The 21,853-nt window shown below is 36.3% G+C and overlaps 2 protein-coding genes across 4 annotated transcripts; both read left to right on the top strand.

The window, feature by feature from the left end:
* Window positions 624–6,984, top strand: LOC109223562. Its single transcript, XM_019387925.1, has 3 exons — window positions 624–1,611; window positions 6,353–6,438; window positions 6,541–6,984. Exons 1-3 carry the CDS (start codon window positions 829–831, stop codon window positions 6,662–6,664), a joined length of 993 nt encoding a protein of 330 aa, XP_019243470.1. The 5' UTR covers window positions 624–828; the 3' UTR covers window positions 6,665–6,984.
* On the top strand, window positions 8,925–11,983 carry LOC109223561 (transcription termination factor MTERF8, chloroplastic). Of its 3 annotated transcripts, none has more exons than XM_019387924.1 (3): window positions 8,925–9,306; window positions 9,406–10,730; window positions 11,520–11,983. In XM_019387924.1, the coding sequence occupies exons 1-2, from the start codon at window positions 9,051–9,053 to the stop codon at window positions 10,713–10,715; spliced, it is 1,566 nt and encodes a 521-aa protein (XP_019243469.1). In that variant the 5' UTR covers window positions 8,925–9,050; the 3' UTR covers window positions 10,716–10,730; window positions 11,520–11,983. The 3 variants fall into 3 exon arrangements, with proteins under 3 accessions (XP_019243469.1, XP_019243468.1, XP_019243467.1); XM_019387923.1 differs by lacking the exon at window positions 11,520–11,983 and adding an exon at window positions 10,881–11,259; XM_019387922.1 differs by lacking the exon at window positions 11,520–11,983 and having other exon boundaries at window positions 9,406–11,259.

The raw sequence follows: 21,853 nt of genomic DNA, 5'->3' as shown, positions 1-21,853 counted from the left end.
ACTAGCGTATTTTCATTGGAGTTTGATGCACCTGTGTATGGACTTCCAGCATATTATGCTAGAACTCCAACACACGGAAAATTCCAGCATAATATACTGAAGATTCGAGCACTTGTGTATGAACTTCCAGCATATTATACTGGACCGGTATACTTTGCTGGAACTCCAATATATTATGCTGGAGTTCTAGTGTACTTATGCTGGAACTCCATCATATTATGCTGGAGTTCCAGCATACTTATCCTGGAACTCCAGTATAATATGTTGGAGTTCAAGTATACTTATGCTGGAACTCCAGCATAATATACTAGCGTATTTTTCGGGTTTTGAACAGTGTTTTCGCTCAGATTTATCTTTACATGAAAAGTGGCTAGATTTCGATTACTTTTGAAACTGAGCTATTTTTGAACGACCACGTGTAAATCTGGCTATTTTTGAATTTCTTCCCTTTTTATTTCACATATTTGTGGACTCATATGTTACACATCTGGGTCCATAAAAATTCTGGGACCACACAATTGTGAGTTGTGAGATAAAAAAGAGACGTCACACAACTAGTGTCAGCAGGCACAAAATAATTTTTTTTTACATGTAATACTACTCTTTGGGTGTTCTTTCATGTTCCCTCCAACGACTTACCAGCGACGTGTCAACTTCCCGATATTTCAATTTTCACATCCTCCCTTTCCCTTACCTCGCATATCCGATGACGGCTAGTAATAGCTTTCGCTGTGCAATCATGGACTCTGTAAATCCTAAGCCTGCTTTCCTACTCCAGTCTGCTCATTTCTGGTAAGGCCCACCTCGTTTACCTTTCTCTCTCCGACAATGCTCTGTTCAATTTCTACCCAGAAATCCGGTTCCAACTGGCTCGACCGGCTCCGATCATCAAAAGGCTTTTCATTTGCCGATCACCAGTCTCCTAATGTATCCAATTCTATTTCTCCCCACACCGAAACTCAGCTAAGAGATAATAACAATAATAATGTCGGTTCAGAATCCAGCTCCGATCCAATTCGGTCCGTAGACGAACCTGCCCAAACTCCGGCAGCACCAGGTAACAGTGGAGACAACGAACAACTGTGCAATGTAGTTACAAATGTTCTCTCCGAGCTCTTTTGTATGGGAGAATCAACTAGTTTCCCTAAATTTAATTTCAAAAAGGGGTCACGCAAACAAACGAACCCTAGGTTTTGTGCTTCATCTGAAATTAACAATGCTGCGTCGCCGATGAGCGATGACAACAGTCGTGTGGAAATTAAGGAATCTCAGGTCAAGCTATTAGAACAAGGCAGTAATTTAAACGTAGCTGAAGAGGAGGACAAGTCCCACCCCAATCTGTTGGGATTTTCGCGGACGGAAGTTATGGTGATAGATACGAGCTGTGCGCCGTGGAAATTTGAGAAATTGCTTTTTAGAAAAAAGAACGTGTGGAAGGTACGTGATAAGAAGAGTAAGGGAACGAGTGTGGGTAATAAGAAGAGGAAGAAAGCTGATGTGGTGAATGAGGATGTTGCTGGTGAGAAGAAACAGAAGGTTGTAAGCGGGAATGATGGTTGTGGATCATCTAAGGACGAAAAGGGGGGAGTATGCAAGTTTCCGGTCAATGAAGTAAGTTCAATTAAACCAACTTTGCTGCTAATGATCATGTTCTGTTATATGTTGGGTTTTACTCAATAAGATGCTTTTTATGGAATGTGATCAAATACTGACATCTATCTATGGCGTGCGTCGTGTTTGTGGTGGAAGCTTTCTAATTATGTAGAGTTCTTGTTATTCTATGTTTTAGTATTGCAAGAATCAAGCTAAATCTTGCATATCTTCTCTGTTATAGTATAGATGATTGCAGTAAATGCCCATGCAGAATGTATCTGCATATCAATTTAACTTATATTGCTTTGAGTGCCCAACTAAATGATGGCTATTGATTTTATCGTACAACCTTTGGCCTACATCATGAGCACAGAAAGGAATTTGCTGTTTTCCTGTGACATATTTGATCATGGTTTTCACTTCTCATGTGCACTTTGAATTAGAAAGTAGATCACAATAGGATATATGAGCACTTATAATTATATTAAGCTAGCAAGTCCTGGGTTATTCTGTTGCTTGCTTATCAACCTAAGTATTGAAAAGGGTTGTCTCGCCATCACAATGTTATTTAATCATGTGTTAAAGTTTAGCATATGCTGGTGGTACTTTCTGATGACTGAGGCACACCACATTTCCTTTAAAAGAAGCCTTGATTTTGAGTGCCTAACCTGCTATTGATGTGTAACTGGATTAGCCTTTTCTAGTTCTTATATGGATCTGGCTCTGTTGCAAGTGAGAGCTCTGATCATGTATCTTGTACTACTTGTTAGCCTTCAATTTCAAAATGACAATGGAGTTGTTATGCTGCTATTTCTTAGTCATATGTATCATCCACCATACTTCATGTTTTTTTCAAAAAGTTCTCCATACTAATGGGTTGGAGCTCTCTATCTTCTCATAAAAAAGGGTGTTGGAGCTCTCCTCTCTGATATTTATGGTAGCTTTTCTTGGTTTTCCTCTTCCCATATTGTGGGGTTGAAGATGTTCCTAGTTCCTAGATATGTGGTCCACCAAATTCAAAATTTTTCTTTTTATGTCAGAAAACGGTACTATGCACTTCTTTTCCTTTTGTGAACCACTTATAGTTATTTCTGACAATCTTTCTAATAATGACCATATTTGGTAATTACAGTCAAGTTTTCCTTCTTGAACATGGAATTATTTCATTCTAATCTGTAGTCTGTTTCTTCAGCATCTGATGCATAGTTCAAGCTGTTTCATCCCGTTTGGAAGTCTATTCTTTCTGTGACCAAACTCCATTATATCGGAAGATGTGAAGTTTTTTTTCTGGGTTGAAATATGCGATAGGGTAAGATGCACTAAGATGAAAAACATTGTGTAATTTGGCAATCAACAATGTTTTGGCGGCATTGCTGGGACTCGAGTGCCAAAGAATTTTGCTGACATTGAGAAAGAACAACCTAGGTTGTTTTAGATATTTTTTTTTATATTTGTTGACTTTTCTTTTCTTAATTCATTTTTTAAGAAACTAGATCTCATGAAATAAATGACAAACTAAAATGACGTGGCGTATAGTATTGTCCTTAAATATCAGTGATAGTGTGTGCACGACATTAGAATTTAGACTTTCTCGTTGGTTATATATCCTATCATACCATACATCTAAATAAGTAACTTCAGCGCATGGGTTTATGAAGAAACATTTTCATCTTTCTTTTTTGTTCCTACTCATATGGTTGCTTTTCTCTCATTTTGCTTTAATAGAACTTCTTTTTCAAGTTTATGAAGATTTTTAAGTTTTTAAATTCCTTCCTTATTTTGGTTTGTAAAAGTAATTTCTTGTCATATAAAAAGAGACATAGGTCTCCAATATGTTGTTATTAATGTTGAAAGCAGGGAAAGTGGTACTGGTTTCAAATATAATAAATTTAAGTTGCCAAATTGCCGTTAAGTACCACTAGAATATTCAACTTAATGCGTCATAGTGAGTTAGTCTATTTTGGTCTAAACCCTTTAAGATCTAACCCTGACTCGAAAAATCAACGTGATGTTTCCATGTTCGTTACGAGATTTCATTCCTAAACCAAATTTATTGCATTGGAGTGCATTTTTCAAATAGACATTCTTAATATTTATTTTTTAAAAAAAAAATTAGGAAATCAACATTCTTTTACTAATCATATATGAATAAATGTGTAACTTGAGTATAATAATAAAAAAGAAATAAGGATTTAGGTACTCTTGAAATAGAGAGCACCTGTCATATGCGAAGATGATATATTAAACATTTGATAATTCAAGAGTTTGTTGGAAACTAGGAATTCCTTGGTACAAGCACCAAAAATACACACCATAATAGCACCAATCTAGAAAAATATGAGCATATGCTCCTAAAGAAACACGAGAGCGACTTAGTTATTTGAGTCTTAAATTCGGTGTAATGGTTTTGTTCTGGTGAAGTCTTGGGGTTCATCTGAGAATACTATTATTTGAAAGAAAATGTACTGAAAGCTTCAGTTTTTGAAAGATGTTTGTTGGATGTCAGATTCCTACTAACACTTGTAGAGCATATCTAGGTTGGCAGAGTCCTCCCGGAGTTTTTCACATTCTGTCCAAATGCAGTGGTTTATAGAGGATATTGAAAAGTTGATACAACCTTTAAGATTATATAGGAAAATAATACAAATAATTCAGCGACTCTCTCAAGAATACTTGGGAGAAAGTTGTACTCATGTGACAGACTACATGGTATTGGCAAATAAGAGAACTTGTACAATGAGATTTGCATTGGAACATACAATTAAATAGATTTGAGCTCGTCATCACAATTACTTTGAATGTCAGAGAAACTAACTTGATAAGTCTTTTACTTCTATTAACTTTTCAAGTATGCAGTTGATGCATATGCAATAATTTGTACGGATAAGTGAGATTGAGTAAATCCTGCTGATCATATGCTAAATAAATACTAAAAATTCCTCCATGAACTTTATGAAAATGACTCTACCCATGGGTGCAATATATTTACTTGAAATCCTACGATTGACATAATTTTGAGGTTATTCATGACTTTTAAGTTAATAACAAATAGCCCGATATATAGTTACATGGAAGTAGATATCAATAGTGGGTGTTATTATGCATATTTTAGGGGCCAGTTACATATTTTTTGGTGGATGAATCTTCAGAATATTTTTTGGTATGGAAGCCTTATGGTCCTGCCCTCATTTTATTTAGCCGATTGTTTAATATATCATCTCTGCATATAACATGTGCTCCCTTTATTTCAAGAGTATCTAAATCCTTATTTCCTTTTTATTAATATTGTTTTGCATGCTCTTTTTCTTATTCGACACAACTTGCAAATTTATTCATACAATAATTAATAAAATATGTTGATTTCCTTATCAGAAAAGAAAAGAATGCTGATATGAAAGTTGCACTCTGATACAATCATTTTGGTTTGAAAATGAAATTTTGTAACAGAACACAGAAACATTACATTAATTTTTCGAGTCAGGATTATGTCTTAACAAGTTTAGATCAAAGTAGATTGCCTCATCACGATGCATTAAGTTAATATTCTAGTAGTACTTAACGGTAATTTGGTAACTTAGATATTAACTATATCTAGATTATATATGAAAGAACAACTTTCATATATGCACCACTGCCACCTTCCGTATTGTCAACATTGATGATAACATAGTCAAACTGGAGACCTAATATCTCTCTTTTTATGACAAGAAAACAAAAAAGGAAGGAATTTAAAAATCTTTATAAAATTAAAATTAAGAGAAGTTCAATTAAAGCAAAAATAAGAGAACAAAAACTATACGAGCATGAATAAAAAGAAAAACATAAGATGAAGACCCCTCGTGATAAATTCATGCGTTGAGCTTGAACTTACCTATTTAGAGCTATGACGTGATGGGATATATAATCAATAAGAAAGTCCAAATTCTGATACAGTGAACAACTTTCACCAATATTTGAAGAACTATACAATACAACACGTCATTTTAGTTTGTTGTTTATTTGACAAGATCTAGTTATCTCTTTAATTACAAATCACATGTTGAAAGATCAAATAAGAAAAGACAAGTCAACAAAGGAAAACACAAATATCTAAAACAACCTAGGTTGTTCTTTCTTAATGCCGCCAAAACATTGTTGATTGCCAAAATACCATATCTTTTTCTGGAGTTTTTTTTTCGGATGACCAAACTCCACTGACAAATTGTTGTCAAATTGATGGAATCTGGTTTCTAAGATGCTCTGCTAGAAATTTGTGGGATCCTTTTTTTAATTCTCATTGAAATGGCTGGAGGTATCTTATTTCACAGTTCCTACATCCTTCCTATATTAATGCAGATGCTAAGTTTAGTAAGAACACTGTGGGTCTCAAGTAGTGATTTCACTTTTTCCCGAGATATATTTGCTTAATAGTACTCCTACTTTTCAACCCAATCTTTTCACTGTTTACTTGCATAGTGGAAGTTATATACATACATAAAATACAACAGACAGAATTTCATGTTTATGTGTCTACATAAAATAATAATAAGTAAACGGCTATTCTAATTTGTTAATTTTTGAATTTCACATGCATAAAGGAATCAGAATCCAATAGATCTTTTCTGTGCATTTAAGTGGAGAAGGGTTGATTAACTGTAGATATTAGGCAATCTTGCTGGACCTGGTACCTAGTGCTTTTCGGTAGCCGGTTTGGTTCTTAACGTAAGAATATTATTTCAATCATTTTTTAAGTTGTCTTGACTTGTACTGTCTTATGCAGGACCTTTGGTTTAATGATAAATTGGAAGAAACTTGTATAAGGACATCTTCTGTTGGCCAGCCTTCCAAAAAGAAACAAGGGAACTTGTAAGAATTGCTGAAGTTTTAATTTCTATCTTCCTTGTTGCTTTTTTGAGTGTGTGACCCAAACTTTGAGTTCTGATAAATTTCATTTTCTGGGTTTCACAGAAAATTAAAGAAGGCATCTTCGTCAGTTGTTCTAATTAAGAGCATCCCAACAAGTAAGAAAAATGGAACAGGCATTGCTAAGAATAGTCTGAAGCCATCTCATCGACATTACCAGGCTCAATAATCAACTAAACACACTTGTGTCACTGTAAATTTATTTGTACCTTGCTATCTGGAGTAATGTAGCATGACTTCCAGAAACAAATAATCCACTATATAATGTGCAGAATGGAGCAGGAACAATTATGTGAGTACCAGTGCGCAGAGAAATTGAACAATTCTTTATGGCAATTATTTATTGATGTAACGCCTTGTTCTGCTTACTAGGATGCAAACATTCTAGCTATCATGTAAATTGCTTCGTTACTCAAGTCGAATTATTTCAGTGTATTTTCTAAAAAATATCATTTTTTCTGGAGATGGGAAGCTGCAGATAAGTGCTACTACTAAATATTTGCAATTCTGCCAGATGAATATGTTTTAGAACTAATCCAGTTAAGTGCCAGCCGAAGCTTCCCCTTTTTTTCAATGTACCAGGTTTCTTGTTCTACAATTTCTCCCTTCTTTAGAAAATATTAAATAATAAATAACCTATTTCGTGCGACGAAAAAGCTTGGGGATAAAATGGTGGAAAACCACACTTTGGTCCCGGGAGGTTGATTTTATAACGCAATTCCATTTCTTTTGGTTATATGGCAATTTTCATAAAAGATCGGTAAAGAAAAAACACAGAAGAGCTGTAAATAAAACACAAGGAGCTTTTATAGTGTCATTTTCGATTCAAATTAAAATTTATCATAGGAGATCATATCCTCCTTTTCTTTGTTCTGATTTTACTATAAATAAATTAAGTTAATTATATTCTTATATGTTTTTCTTTTCGGTAAAGGGCCTGATATGTCCCTCTACTATTGACAATTGTTTAAAAATGTCCTTCGTTATACTATCGGGTCAAAAAACTCCTTACCGTTACACTATTAAACAAAAATGTCCTTAAATAGACGGAATAGACACGTGGCGTTGATTTAAGGCTCAAGGCCATCTGGTTCTTTTTAATAACCCAAATTGGACCGAACCCGCTCTGATCCACATACTTGACATCCAAATTTTGACATCCAAATCCAAATCTGGGTTTAACCAGTTTACCATTTTCACCTTTTCCACAACAAACCTGAAAATACTAAGATACTCATTCATATAAACCCAGATTGTAAAAATTGAATCTTTAAGAGGGATAATTTAGGGAAATTTACCTCAAGAGTCGTATGTGTGGTGGTTATGGAAAGATCTTTTTAGTGTAATTCGAGCAGGTTTTTCGGCGTTGTATCTAGCAATTATTAAAATAATTTTTTAGTGTAATTTCTATCAACTATTATTAACACGAGCAAATTTCTAATTAAGGTCATCGATTTTTTATCAATATGAGCAGCTATCTAAAGGTCACAGGAAAAATAAAAACCAACAAGCAGATCTGAGAATTTCAGTGGGACTTGGCTAGGTTCTATTTTCCGGCGAAGTTCAAAAATGGGCAAAACCTCTGACTTTTTTAGATCCAACAAATTGGAAAGAAGAAAAAGAAATAAGTAGAAGAAGGAAAATGAAACAAATTGGCCAAGATTTGTAGTAGATCTCGCCGGTTTTCATGGTGGATATAAAATGAAGAAGGAAAACAGTGAGAGAGTGGTGGTTTTGTAATTTTTTCGGCGAGTTTCACCGGTTTCGTTTGCTTATATGGTGGAATGAGTTTGCTGTTTGGATGATGAAACACGAAGAAAAAGAAGAAGAGAAGGGAGACAAAGGAGGGGGGGGGGGGTAATACAGGAGGAATTTTTCGGGGAACTGCCATGTTTTCCGGTGGTTTTGGTGTGAGGTGAGAGAAGAGAAGAGGGTCGTGTCTGGTGGGGCTATTTTAGGCGAGGGTGTTTAGGGTCAGATAATGGGTTGGATAATAGAGGCATTGGGTATTTTAAATTGGGGATGGGTCAACTAAATATGAGAGTGACACGTGTCTATTCCGTCTGTTTAGGAACATTTTTGTTTAATAGTGTAACGGTAAGGAGTTTTTTGATCCGATAATATAACGAAGGACATTTTTAAACAATTGTTAATAGTAGAGGGACATATCAGATCCTTTATCGTTTTCTTTTTCTTTGTTGGTCCTCCTTGTTTTAACTTTAGTAGATTAAGTTAATATTTGGCTCATACTCTAGGAAATATTACTCGGTATTTCTCGAGTTCGTTTAGTAACTCACTATCTTATAGACAAATTTTTTTATGTCAATATATACTTTATCGGATGTCCCCAAACGTGTAAAATAGTTTGAAATTAAGGGACTTTGGCGCGCCAGTATATACGCCCCATGATAAAAATATTTTTTAACCCGTTTCTAGTTGGAGACTGACACTTTAGGAGCCACAGCGTAATCCTCTTTCTATGTGGGCTATAGCTTGAACTAACTTCATCTTCTACCTTATCGCCTAGCAACAGTTTCAGTGTTGCTTCCTCAGCCATGTCGACACCGACCAAATCTTTCCCACTTTCACCTTCTCCTTCCTGCTTCTCTCGGGCTTTATCTCCCCCTATACGAACTCTCTTTCCTTCAGCTTTGCTCCCTTCTCAGAAGCTCACATTTGCCGCTAACACTTCACAGAAACAAGATAAACTACCTTTACACTTTTTGGGTCCTGAAGATTCCAGGATTTTGCTGCTCAAATGCAACGCCCTCGTCGTCAACGATAGCTCTACCAATTCTTTTGTTGATTCGGGTGAGTTTCTCTCTCTCTCTGAGTTCAATTTTCAAACACCTCATGTGCTTCTATAAATGTTCATTTCTTTAACTGTGGATGCTACTCTATTTTTCTCAGGGGTGATGCTATATTCACTCTTTCAAGAAATTGGGTTCAATGAGAGAGATACTGAAGCCCTTTTGGACGCCCACCCTGTAGTCAAACTCAGGCCCTTCCAATCCATACGTACGCGAATTCATTCATTGCAGTCCCTTGGTGTCAGCGGCCTTGCTCTTTCACGATTGATCGTGAAAAGACCGGATGTTTTAACAGCTCAGGAAATCGATGCCTTCGTTTGTTTTCTTCTCAATGATGAACTGGAATTGGCAGGAAAGATCAAACCTTCACAAATTGAACATCTTTTTAACTCAACAGAACCGAGGTTTCTTGCAGGATTTGAAGCAAAGGTTAGATTGTTACTCCAACTTGGGATGCCCCAAGAAAAGATTGTTCACGTTCTCAACAATGCCAACTTAACCAAGGCTTTTTGTCTCAAATCATTTGAAGATGTAGAAAGATTGCTCACTTTCTTGAACCGTTTTGGTGGTGTTGATTTGATTCTTCGCCGTCCAGCGCTTCTCAATTATGACCTTGACGCGCAGTTGATTCCCAGGATAGGGTTCCTATTCGAGCTGAGTGGAGGTGATGAGGCTGGAACTGCAACCGTTTTGCGTAAGTTGCCATTTGTTGTAGCATACAGTGTTGACCACTTAAAAGATCATGTCGAGTTCTTCAAATCATTCGCTGGATTAAGTGAGGAGGAGATTTTTCGAATTGTTCTAGTTTATCCCAATATGTTCAGCGCCAGCAGGAAAAGGAAATTGCATCCTCGAATTGATTTTCTTAAGCAATGTGGGTTGAGTTCACATGATATATTCAGGTTCTTAATAAAAGCCCCTTTGTTTCTAAGTCTGTCATTTGAGGGCAATCTTGCTTACAAGCTGGTCTTTTTGGTGAAGATTGGATATAAGAATAATACCAAGGAATTGGCAATGGCAATGGGAGCTGTTACCAGGACTAGCTGCAAAAATATGCAAGAGCTTATTGGGGTATTTTTGAACTACGGCTTGACTTTTGACGACATTCTGGAGATGAGCATGAAGCATCCGCAGGTATTACAGTACAATCATGAGTCATTGGAGGAGAAGTTGGACTACTTGGTTGAGGAGATGGGTCGTGAAGTTGGGGAACTATTGGCTTTTCCTGCATTTCTTGGGTACAAGCTTGACGGAAGGATTAAACACAGGTACGAGGAGAAGAAAAAAATCTTAGGTGAAGGCATGTCGCTCAATAAACTCCTGAGTGTATCTGCAGCAAGATTCTCAACAAAAAGCAAGAGGAAGCAACGAGTTCCTGCCATTAATCGCCTCAATGAGAGTGATGACTGATTGGAATGAATTATGGTACATATTTGTTGTCCTAATCATGTGAAAACCTGTATTAAATGTTAAACCCAAGGGTTTGATGGTTCTGCTAGATCAATTCAGTTTTGAGGATTCCCGGTTTTGCTTCCTTTGCCTGAGTGCCGAATGTGCCTGTGGACATATTTGCAGGGGAATGGAAGAACTTATGGACAACACCGTCTTTCAATTGCTGAGCACTGAATGATGGGGTAGTGGTGTTCTACATGGCTGAGTGAGGACATGATTTTAACTTTTAGGTTGTCTTTCTATAATAGATAGGTGACCGTCCTTGCGTTATTGGTGAACTCAGTGCTGTTTATGAACTAGTGATCATACTTTAGTGCAAGTGTTCAATACAACTTTGTATTACAACTGAAAATTGACAGCAGACTGAAACTGCTGTTTCTGTTGAAGATGTACAACAGAGCTGCTGAAAAGCTAATGCACTTTGATATCGACACTCTTTAAATGTAAATCAGTAATATATATTGCAAATTTCTGAACTATCTGATGCCTATATTTCCTCTTATATATTGGTGCATATGTGCGTTTTGAATACAAATTATACAGTTATACTAGGAAAATAATGACGTGATGGGTGTTGTTTTGAATTTTGTCTTCATTTAGGTGTCTTTGTTTTCTGTGATTTGATCCATGAAAATTGAGTTGGTTCTCTGAGTCCTACTGTTCTTTCGGATTTTGAACTGATGCATAAGATTTGATAGTGCCTTGACTGTATAGAACATATTCTTTTGCTGGAGACACAATAACTTTGTGGATTTGTTGCAGAATTGCTGTGGCTATAAACCATGGATTCATATCTGATTCTCATCAAATGGGCTTATCTCAAGCTTGTCAGAAACATCATATTACTGTGGCCCTTAAGGTGGGTTTTCCTCTCTTTTTTGTTTGGGTCTACTTTAATGTTGGCACTTGGATTTTCAGCGTTCATATAAAGTTCGAGACTCATTTATCGTCAGTGAAGTCTTACTCTCTGGCCTCTGGGCCTCTCCAGAGTCGTATATTTTGATGTCCATATCTGAGATTTCATTGAAGATGTTCAGTAAATTCATTTCCACCAAAAGTTGCTTCTGTTTCTGAAGTCATTTACGAAGTTGACTTATATGTCATTTCAATTTCTTTTGCGACATGTTGAACACATATTGACATCTGTGCTGTGCATTGTTCAGTGTCTTCTGTATTAGCACCTTCTTTTAAATATTAATCTGGTCAAAGAAAACCAGTTGTAAGAATTGTGGCAGTGCATAAAACCAGTTTTTTAACGTTGTATATGAAGACCTGACTAGTCTTGGTATTTCTTTTGAAGTAATTCTACTCAGCTGATTTCTGTTTCTTCAACTTGGTTAACTTCCACAACACATATAAACTTTGTTGCTCTATTTGGATGGCCCTCTGTGCCTGAATTGAAAATGGTAAAACTATTAGAGCATCCTAGAACGACAGCAACACTAAGAAGTCTTGCTATTAACTTTTGTATGTACTAACTGCTTGCTTCTGGAATACCTTGGTTATGAGTTGCATCAACTAAGTTAAGCGAGTACAGTAGAGAGTCGCTTAGTAAAGAGCAAGTGTGAAAGGAATTATGCACTTCTTTTGTGTCTATGACCGTCTATTCAGCAGTAAAATTGAGGATTCTGTCAGTCTGAAAATTTAGTTTATCTGTAATTCTATTTAGTCCGTGTTGACTTCTAACTAATTATAAAGATTAAAGGAAACACTCAGAAGTTTTATTGGTGATTTCTTAAACTCTCAAACAACCAATTTTTGGATGAACATGAAGTTGGGATATTTTCCTCTTTCTATAAAGCCATCTTGCACATCCTTCCTTTTCCCTTGAATAAATGAATCAGCAGTTTAGCAGAAGCTTTCATTAATTTAAAAATTATATAGAATTAGCTGCCGTTGGAACAACCTTTTTAGTTTTCATGACTAAGTCACTCAGTCTTGTTCACCGTACCAGTCTTTTAGATCTCTTCTTTTTTTGGATAATATTGGTGTCAGGGTCACTTTACACACACCTCGACTATTCCACAGTATACTTGCATCCTTTTGTTTGTACATGTACTGGGTAGCTCTATCCATTTAGGCTTAGACAGATGGAAAGAGTCATATAGTTCTTTTTTCTGAGTCTCCCATGGTTCCAGTGGCCACACCTTCAGTTAAATGGCTTTCAGATCCTTTACAAGGTTGAATTATAATAAATTTCTGATTCTTGCCATAATTTGGTCTCAACCCTCCAGTAAGATGTGCAAAACTTCTGCTTTCTTAAACTTATAGTAACTTTTATTTTCAGTTTCACAACATCTTTTCCTCCTCCATTCCTGATGTTTTATACTGCCCGTTTTTTTTTTCAAAGACTGGCCCTTTCATCTGTTTTGGTCTTTTAATTGAATAACATCCTTTTCATAACAAGGACTGTAGAATTTGTGACATAAATTCCCAAGGCCTAACTTTATGAGAATGATATTATTTGACTCTGTATGTTGGCATAGTCATGTTACATACAGTTTTAGATGGCTCTGGACTGAAGGCTCCCATATACAGTTTTATGTGAAAGTGGTAGCTCCAGTGGCTTGTTCCCACTGAATCTTATGGAGCTGTTGATACTCACAATTGATATGGTAAAAGGGTAACTATGAAAATTAAAGTTCAACATTTTTACTGTTCTTGTATGTGTATTCTGCAAAGCCCCTTTCTCGCCACAGTATACTTGAGAGTGGATATACACACTTGTGTGTTTCCATTTTAGCTAGCTGCTTGAAGCTTCTGGTTTGCATACCTCTGTTCTTTTTCTTAATATCCAAATCATATAGTTTTAGAGCCCGTCTGGCCAAGCTGCCAAAATCTGCTTATTTTGAAAAGTACTTTTAGAAAAAAGTACTTGAAAAATAATAATTTGTGTTTGGCCAATTCATTTAAGAAGTACTTTTTACAATATTTGATAAACAAATTGTGTTTGGCCAATCTTTATAAAAAGTACTTTTGAGTGTCAAATTACCAAAAAGGATAGTACCAAGCTTTTATAATCATTTTATAAAGAAAATTAAATTTAAATATTTATTATAAGAGACTGTTATTATTTTTTATTTAATTTAATTAAAATATAAACATAACGTAAACATACATACTAAATATTTAAATCATTGTAACATATATAGTTATACCAAGCAATAATATTATCTAGTATAATTACTTGTTATTTACACCATGAAATAATAAGCAAAGTCACTCACACATGATAATATTTCTCAACAATTTCATCTCTAATTCTATCATGCAACGCTTCTATAGCAGTAGAAGACTTGTCTTGCATTTCTAAAGGAATACCAGAAGGCCCATCTCCTTCCACAATCTCTGCAGTAATGTCTTCATTAGCATGAATTCCTTATCAGTAGAAGAACGTCGTCGGATGAAATTATGTATAGACATGGTAGTTATAACAAGATGACTGAGTGTCAAACTTGAAAGATGGCATTAAGCGTAAAATAGAAAATCTATTTTTCCAGACTCCAAATGTTCTTTCAATTGTACATCGAAGACTGGAGTGAAAAATATTGAATGCTTCATTTGGATTTCTAAAACTAGAGTTGCGCTTGAAATCTGGGAGATGATATCGATCACCCTTATACGGTCCTAAATAACCCATCGTTGTTGGATAGCCTGAATCAACTAAATAATATTTACCTACACCAAGTAAAAAAGAGTTAATTAAGATGAATAAAAATAAAATTTACATATTAAAATAACACAAGGCATAGTACTAGTGTTGCTTACCTGATGGAGGATGAGGAAAGTTAAGGTTTTGCCTTCTAAGTGCCTGATCAAATATTCTAGCATCATGTGCAGTACCTTCCCACCTAGGTCATACAAATGTGAAGCACATGTCCCAATCACATACAACCATTATGTTTTGTGAAGTGAAGCCTTTTCTACCAATGTATTTGATTTGTTCCTTAGAGCAAACAATACAAGGCACGTGTTTGTCATCTATAGCTCCAATGCAATTTTTAAAATATGGCCAATACCTGTCATCTTCTCTTATTTTAGGATTAATATCAGAAAAGGTTGGATCTTTTGGCTTAATAATATCCATAGCCAATTTCAAACATGCTATCAAAACATGATGAATATGTCTGCTAACAGTCTCTCCAGAGTGTTGGAATCGTTCTTGAATCATTCGATTCCCTACACCATGTACGACCACCAGTAAAAACATAGCAACCATCTCCTCTATGATTATTTTTCTTGTTGCTTTCAAATCATATTGTTCATTTAATGTTTTGCATAAGTCAAGAAATATATATTTTTTCATCGTAAACATCTCATAAAATCTCTTATCACGCCCTTCAAGTATCTCCTTGATGAAATAAAACCATGTATGAGGAGAAGTTCTGCATGGAGTTTTTAGACGAAATTTAAATAATATTCTGATGCGAGAGCTACACTGGAAATTACCAAATCAAGTACATCATCATCGTCATCTACTTCATTTATAAGAACTTCGCCAACATGCTCATCATTATTTACTATGAATGACATATCTCTAAGAAAAAGAATAAAATAAAATTACTTGAATAACAATCAATATACTTATTATAAAAAAAAAATTAAATTCAAAAATCACCTAAGTACAACGACATAAAATTTTAATATTTCAAAATAAATATTAGTAACTTGAATAAAAGTCAAATATAGATTCCAATAACCATAAAGCATAACTAGAACAACATTTTAAAGCAACTTTAAAGTTTCAATAACTAGAAAAAATAAAATGCTGATAATAATGTGATGACCCAAAAGGTCATCTTTTGTTTTAGAATCCGTTTCCGTATTCTGAGGCCTTGAAAACCTCCTTTTATCTCTCCTCGATTTGCGTGCGCAGTCCGGACGCGATACTGGAAAGATTTTGTGTGAAAAAATTGAGAAATAATGATTTTTGGCTTAAAAATATGATTTTAGTTGACTTCGGTCAACATTTTGGGTAAAGGAATCCGGACCCGTAATTTGACGGTCCCGTAGGGTCCGTAGTAAAATATGGGGCTTGGACGTATGCCCGGAATCGAATTCCGAGGTCCCTAGCCCGAGAAATAAATTTTTGAATAAAATTGTTAAGTGAAAAACATGATGGTTTTTGGAAATTGAATAATGTTTGATATTGTTGGTATTGGGCCCGTATTTTGGTTCCGGAGCCCGGTACATGTCCGTTATAATATTTAAGCCTTATCTGTGAAATTTGGTGAAAAACGGAAGTGATTGACTTGATTCGGACCACTGGTTGAGAAACTAGAAAGTTTGAACTATCTTGAAAATTTCATGAGTTTTGGTGTTAAATTCGTTGTTTAAGATGTTGTTTTGGCGATTTGATCGCACGAGCAAGTCCGTATAATATTTTTAGACTTGTGTGCATGTTTGGTTTGGAGCCCCGAGGGCTTGGGTGAGTTTTGGATAGGCTACGGGGTGTTCTGAACCTTAAGGAAAATTTTCTAGTATTGCAGGTCTGCAGACTTCGCATTTGCGAAGTCTGGCTCGCAAATGCGAGCGCCGCAATTGCGAAGAATCATCGCATTTGCGATGATTGGGCTGGGTAGGGGACCTTCGCATTTGTGAAGTTCATCGTCGCAAATGCGACTTGAACAGTGGCCGCAATTGCGAACAACTGTTCGCATTTGCGAAGGCGGCAGGTCAGGCCAAGCGTTGGTCGGATTTGCGAAGCGTTGGTCGCATTTGCGAACCTGTGATCGCAAATGCGATATCTGCAACTGTTCAAAAACAAGTTTTGACGGGATTTTTACTTCACTTCTCAAATTTTCAAACCCTAAGCTCCCATAGGCGATTTTCTAAAAGAGAGTTCTTCCCCAAATCATAGGTAAACAATTTCTAACTCATTTCTTTCAATTTATTTCATCTTTTTGCATATTTCATCTCAAAATCTAGGGTTTTTCATGGGAAATTGGGTGTTCTCGAGTAGAATTTAGGAATTTCGAAATTTGGGCATTTGGACCTCAATTTGAGGTCGGATTCCGAAACCAATTGTATATCCGGGATCGGGGGTGAATGGGTAATCGAGTTTTGTTCCGAACTTCGAGTTTTGACCAAGCGGGCCCGGGGTCGATTTTTGACTTTTTGGGAAAAATGTTGGAAAATCTTTGGTTATGCATTGGAATTGATTTCTTTAGCGTTTATTGATGTTATTAAGTTAATTATGGATAGATACGAGTGAATTGATGGTGGAATCGAGAGGTAAAGCGGTGGTTGAGCTTTGAAATACCCGTTGGCTTGAGGTAAGTGTTTGGTCTAACCTTGACTTGAGGGATTAGGAATTTCCGACTTGCTTGCTATGTGAGATATCATGTGTGTGGCGTATATATGTGGTGACGAGTACCTATGCGTCGCCAAATTACTTGTTTAGCGTGTTTCCTTTCCCCGTTTCTCTATATTGTTTTCCTGCCTTAATTGCTACTTGCTCATAAATGTTTCCATGTCTAATTGCTTCATATTAACTGATGTTCTCTTTATTGAATTATTTAGTTGTTTCATGTTAAATGTTGATGTTCCTGTTGAAGTATTATTTGTTTCGTAGCTTCAGTTTATTACCCTGTTGGCTTATATTGATTATTGGTGCCTTATGGTGCACCTTGGTTGGTCTCGATAAATAGTTTTCACTGGTGATGTTTCATAAGCATAGTGATGTTCCATTGTGTGGATTGAGGTATAAGTAATGTGGGATATTTGAGATAGCTTGTGAAAACACTTGTCTTTATTCTTTTGTAATTGGTGCTGATATGTATATTGGGATCGAGTTGCACGCCGCAACAGGAGGAATAAGGGTAAAATGTGATTGTCTGGTGGGATCGGGTTGCACGCCGCAACAAGGAGTAATAAGGGTGGACAGGTGGGATCGGGTTGCTCGCTGCACCAGGAGGAATAATGGTGATATGTGTTGAGGAGTATAAGGGTGGATAGGTGGGATCGGGTTGCACGCCGCAACAAGGAGTAATAAGGGTGAATATTGATACTGTTGTTGTTTATATGTTGGGATCGGGATGCTCGCCGCATCAGTTGTTATTATGTATTCGTTTCTGTTGAGGTCCATTATTGTGATGATTGGAACATCCTTAATAGCTAAATACTAGTAGAACAACTGGGTTCCGAATTTATTTAATGCCAGTTATTGCTTTATTACATTCTGTATTTCCTTTTTGTTTAGTATAAACTGTTGCAGGTGTGAGCACGTGATTTTTGCCCTATATGAATTATTCCCAAAAATTCAAACAAAATAATTTCTTTCATTATTTTGCAATTTTGTGGATTTTTAGGACATTTTATGTTAATTGTTTGCATTTTATTTGTGCATTTTAATTCATATGAAAAATTTCATATTTTAGGATTAATTAGTAGTTAAGTTGCTTTTAAATATAAAGAACATAACACAAATAGTCCATTTTGCATTTGTAATTGTTAATTGTTGATTTTATTTTAAGTTTAGCATTTAATAAAATCAGAAAATATATAAAATACAAAATGAAAATAAACAAAAGAAATAAAAATAGAAACACAAAAGAAACAAATTAAAGAAAAGGGTTGTTTCCATGAAGACTTGATTTGGGCCAATTTGATTAATTTTGCCCAGCCCAAACACACCCTAGGCCAGCCCAACCCACGTCCCAACCCGGTCCAGTCCCACACCCCACACAAAACGACCCCGTTTCATCAGGGGAAGATCTTGGCCGTCGAGGTTGATCAGATCAACGGCCAAGAACTGGGGTCACGTAAATATAAAATGGTCGGATTGACCATACCCCCCTCCCACCGTTTCGTCTCTCTCAAGACCTCCAGTGTAACGCCGCCTTCCTCCACCCTAATTCCGCCGCCGGAAATCGCCCACGGCGGCGGAGGACAACCAAACCTACCCAAATTCATACCGTCCCCTCGTCTTCGTCTCCCCGTCCCATATCCGGCATTGTTTTCCTCCAACTCCCAACCAAACGCCCCAAATCTTCCAAACCCTAGGCGCCGCCACCACCGCACACGGCGGCGCCGGCTCCATTCACCACCAAAATTACACCGTAAAGCCTCCTTACTCTCCTCATGAAGAATTCACCACCAGTGACGTCCAAATATTGTTGGAGTTGTTCCAATTTCAAATCCAAGAAGTGGAAGAACCCTAGGACCTCATAGGCGAGTTTTCTTGGGTCTTCTTCACTTGTTTCTCTTCCATGACCCTTATTGCTTCAAAAATTAATTAATCTAGGTTTTGTTTTCCTTTTGATTTTGGCATTCCGTTTAGAATCAGTAGTCAAATCTGTTTTGTCTGTTCTTATGTGTTTATCTTCATGTTTATTCAAATTTTAGCTCACTGATAACGACTAGCATGAATTTACTCTGTAATTTTGTCATTAGTTAGGGATAGCTCGATTTTTAGTTCAGTTTTTGTTCTGATTGATTAAACCATGTTTGGTGCTTGATCTTTATTTTTACTGTATTAGTTTGGGTGTNATTTGCATCAGGCGATTGTAAAGGTTTCGTTCTTTCTCTGACTCTATATTTTGCTTATTGTAATAGAATAGCATGATCTGCTTATGAATTTGGTTTGGATGCTGAGTTTATCGTTGCTCGTTAATGTGGACTTTGGATTGATCTTAGCTCATTGCACGTTAAATTTCTCTTCTGTTGTTGAAATATTAGGACATGAGAATTGATTTAAGAAAAACTTTGATGGAACGTTACTGTATTAATAGAAAGTGCTATTCGAAACTTTTCCGATTAGTCTTAGGAATGTTACTGTTTTAATCTTAGGAAAACTTTTCGTGCTAGCATTCTTGTTTGTTTAACTGCCCTCGTAGCATGCTTTAGTCTTGACTAGCAATAAATAAATCGTGACTACGGATACGGTTCCCGTAGCGTGGTTAGGATACCCAATAAGCATTAAAATATGAATATCCATAGTTCATTCAGTTGAATACTTTTCCTTGTTAATAAAATTGAGGAGCGCCACGCCAAATAAAATCTCAAAATGCATGGCCCTCATTTAATTACTTCTTTTAAATTCTTAGAATTCGAGGCGTGCCATTTAGCAAACTTTCATGGCCCTCGCAAAGTTGCAAACGCGTAGTTGCTTTTAGGCGCGTATTTTAATAATCTACTTTCCTAAACTCGGGTGCACATTTATGTGACCCAAATCCAAATCTCAACGATGTTAAAATATGTCAAAAACCATGGGTGCATTTATGTGACGTGGTTCGAGACGTGTTTTAATAACGTTGCAATTTTCTCTAAAGAATGAATAAAAGCGGTTAAAACTAAAATTTGCACATAGGGTCATAATTGTTTAAAATCAGATAATTAAGTCGAATATAACAGTTGAGCGACCGTGCTAGAACCACGGAACCTGGGAATGCCTAACACCTTCTCCCGGGTTAACAGAATTCCTTACTCGGATTTTTGGTTCGCCGACTGTTAAACAGAGTCATATTTTCCTCGATTCGGGATCCAACCGGTGACTTGGGACACCATAAATCTCTCAAGTGGCGACTCTGAATCTTAATAAACAAATCCCGTATCGATTGTCCTTTAATTGGAAAAACTCCTTTATACCTTTACGGGGTGTAGTGAAAAAAGGAGGTGTGACAGCTCTGGCGACTCTGCTGGGGACAAGAAACCCAGAACTTCGGTTCAGGGTTCGAGAATTCGAGCTTGGAATAATTGTTGTATTTGGCTTTGTTTATTATCTGATTTTATTACATGTTTGGGCCTAACGTGCAAAATGTTGCTTTTTACCGCTTTGATATTATCTGAACTGTATATATAAAACCTTTACGAAACCCTTCTCTTCTCATCTTCGGGGATGTGCTCGCTGGTCGAGACTCCCTATTATGTTAGTGTCATACCTTGAAATAAGAAAGAGGCCGAACAAGTTACTAAGCCGGATGGCCTTTTGGTTCCCGGTACGTAGCCCCCTCCTCGACTCAAGTTGTCCGCTTGGGTACACAGTCTAGAACATATACCCAGGTTTTGAACCTAGAATAACTCAGCCTCATGCCGGTCCCTAGTAGGAACGCTTATCTGCATCATGTGCATTTTGACTTAGGGGACTCAACACAGGGGTTGGGTCCGTCTAGGACAGGTGTACCCAAAATAACAGACCGTCTTGATGCATCCTATGTGCTACAATGTTGCATTTATTCAAGGGGAAAAAGGTCATTTGGCAGACCAATGATAGTTGAGGCAAATGAAAAAATGAAGAGTAAAAAATGAAGAAAGAAGAAAAAAAAAGAGAAAAAGAGAGGATGAAGTGTGAAGATAAAGCGAGTGGGGCCCAATTACGTTTTCTGTCAGATTTTTGCTAAGGAAAAAAAAAGAGCTTGAAAAATTCAAAAAGATTTTGCACTTTTTCATCATTTTTCGAAAAATCAAAAAAATCAAAAAAAAAAAAGAGAGAAAAAGAAAATCCAAAAAAAGAGTTTTCATGTTTCATCATTTTCAAGGAAAAGACAAAAAAAAATATTTTCTCTAAATTAGTTGTTTTTTTAATTTTCGCATGTATCCAATCTGCCCGAACTACGCATACCTGATTCTCGTCTTTCGGGGTGTGATACGTAGGCAACCCACATAGGGTCCGGACTTCCTAGTAAATCTTAGGTTCTTGGTTTTGCGGGGTCTTAGCCAAATTTTACACTTTTAGCCACCTTTTGGCTAAATAAGTCATGTTGCAAAAATAATCGCAATCATGTCTTGCATGTGTCTAATAGAGAATGTTATTGTCTCACATAGTGTTGGTTTAAGTTTTCTCATACAGGTGTGAATTTACTAACCGGAGTTTGAGCAGGATAGATACCCCAGGACCGCTGCATTCAGGAGTTGCTTAAGGAGATTTATTTTTATTTTTATTTTTGAGTATGTTTTTTTATGTCGTCTTTTACTTTCTAGTTTTGTACAGTAATGTCAAGTTTTTTTTGTTATTGTACTTTTTATTTTGTATTTGAAAAGGCGTGCTGTAACTCAAAAATCCAAAAAAAGATGTTGCATTTTATATTTCTGGTATAAGTTTTCTTTAGAATACTAATTCTAGAAATGAAAAAATTGAGGTTGTTTTTACCCTTAGG

This window comes from Nicotiana attenuata, chromosome 3 (genome assembly GCF_001879085.1).
Source record: "Nicotiana attenuata strain UT chromosome 3, NIATTr2, whole genome shotgun sequence".
In the NCBI taxonomy this organism is placed as follows: domain Eukaryota; kingdom Viridiplantae; phylum Streptophyta; class Magnoliopsida; order Solanales; family Solanaceae; genus Nicotiana; species Nicotiana attenuata.
This window is presented reverse-complemented; position numbering and strand designations above follow the sequence as displayed.

What these genes read in the sequence shown, in the direction of transcription:
- LOC109223562 (XM_019387925.1), top strand. Translation starts at nt 829, where the DNA reads ATGCTCTGTTCAATTTCTACCCAGAAATCCGGTTCCAACTGGCTCGAC. An exon ending in GCAAGTTTCCGGTCAATGAA is followed by an intron (nt 1,612 to 6,352) that starts GTAAGTTCAATT and finishes TGTCTTATGCAG; the next exon opens with GACCTTTGGTTTAATGATAA. An exon ending in AAAAAGAAACAAGGGAACTT is followed by an intron (nt 6,439 to 6,540) that starts GTAAGAATTGCT and finishes TGGGTTTCACAG; the next exon opens with AAAATTAAAGAAGGCATCTT.
- LOC109223561 (XM_019387924.1), top strand. Translation starts at nt 9,051, where the DNA reads ATGTCGACACCGACCAAATCTTTCCCACTTTCACCTTCTCCTTCCTGC. An exon ending in CAATTCTTTTGTTGATTCGG is followed by an intron (nt 9,307 to 9,405) that starts GTGAGTTTCTCT and finishes TATTTTTCTCAG; the next exon opens with GGGTGATGCTATATTCACTC.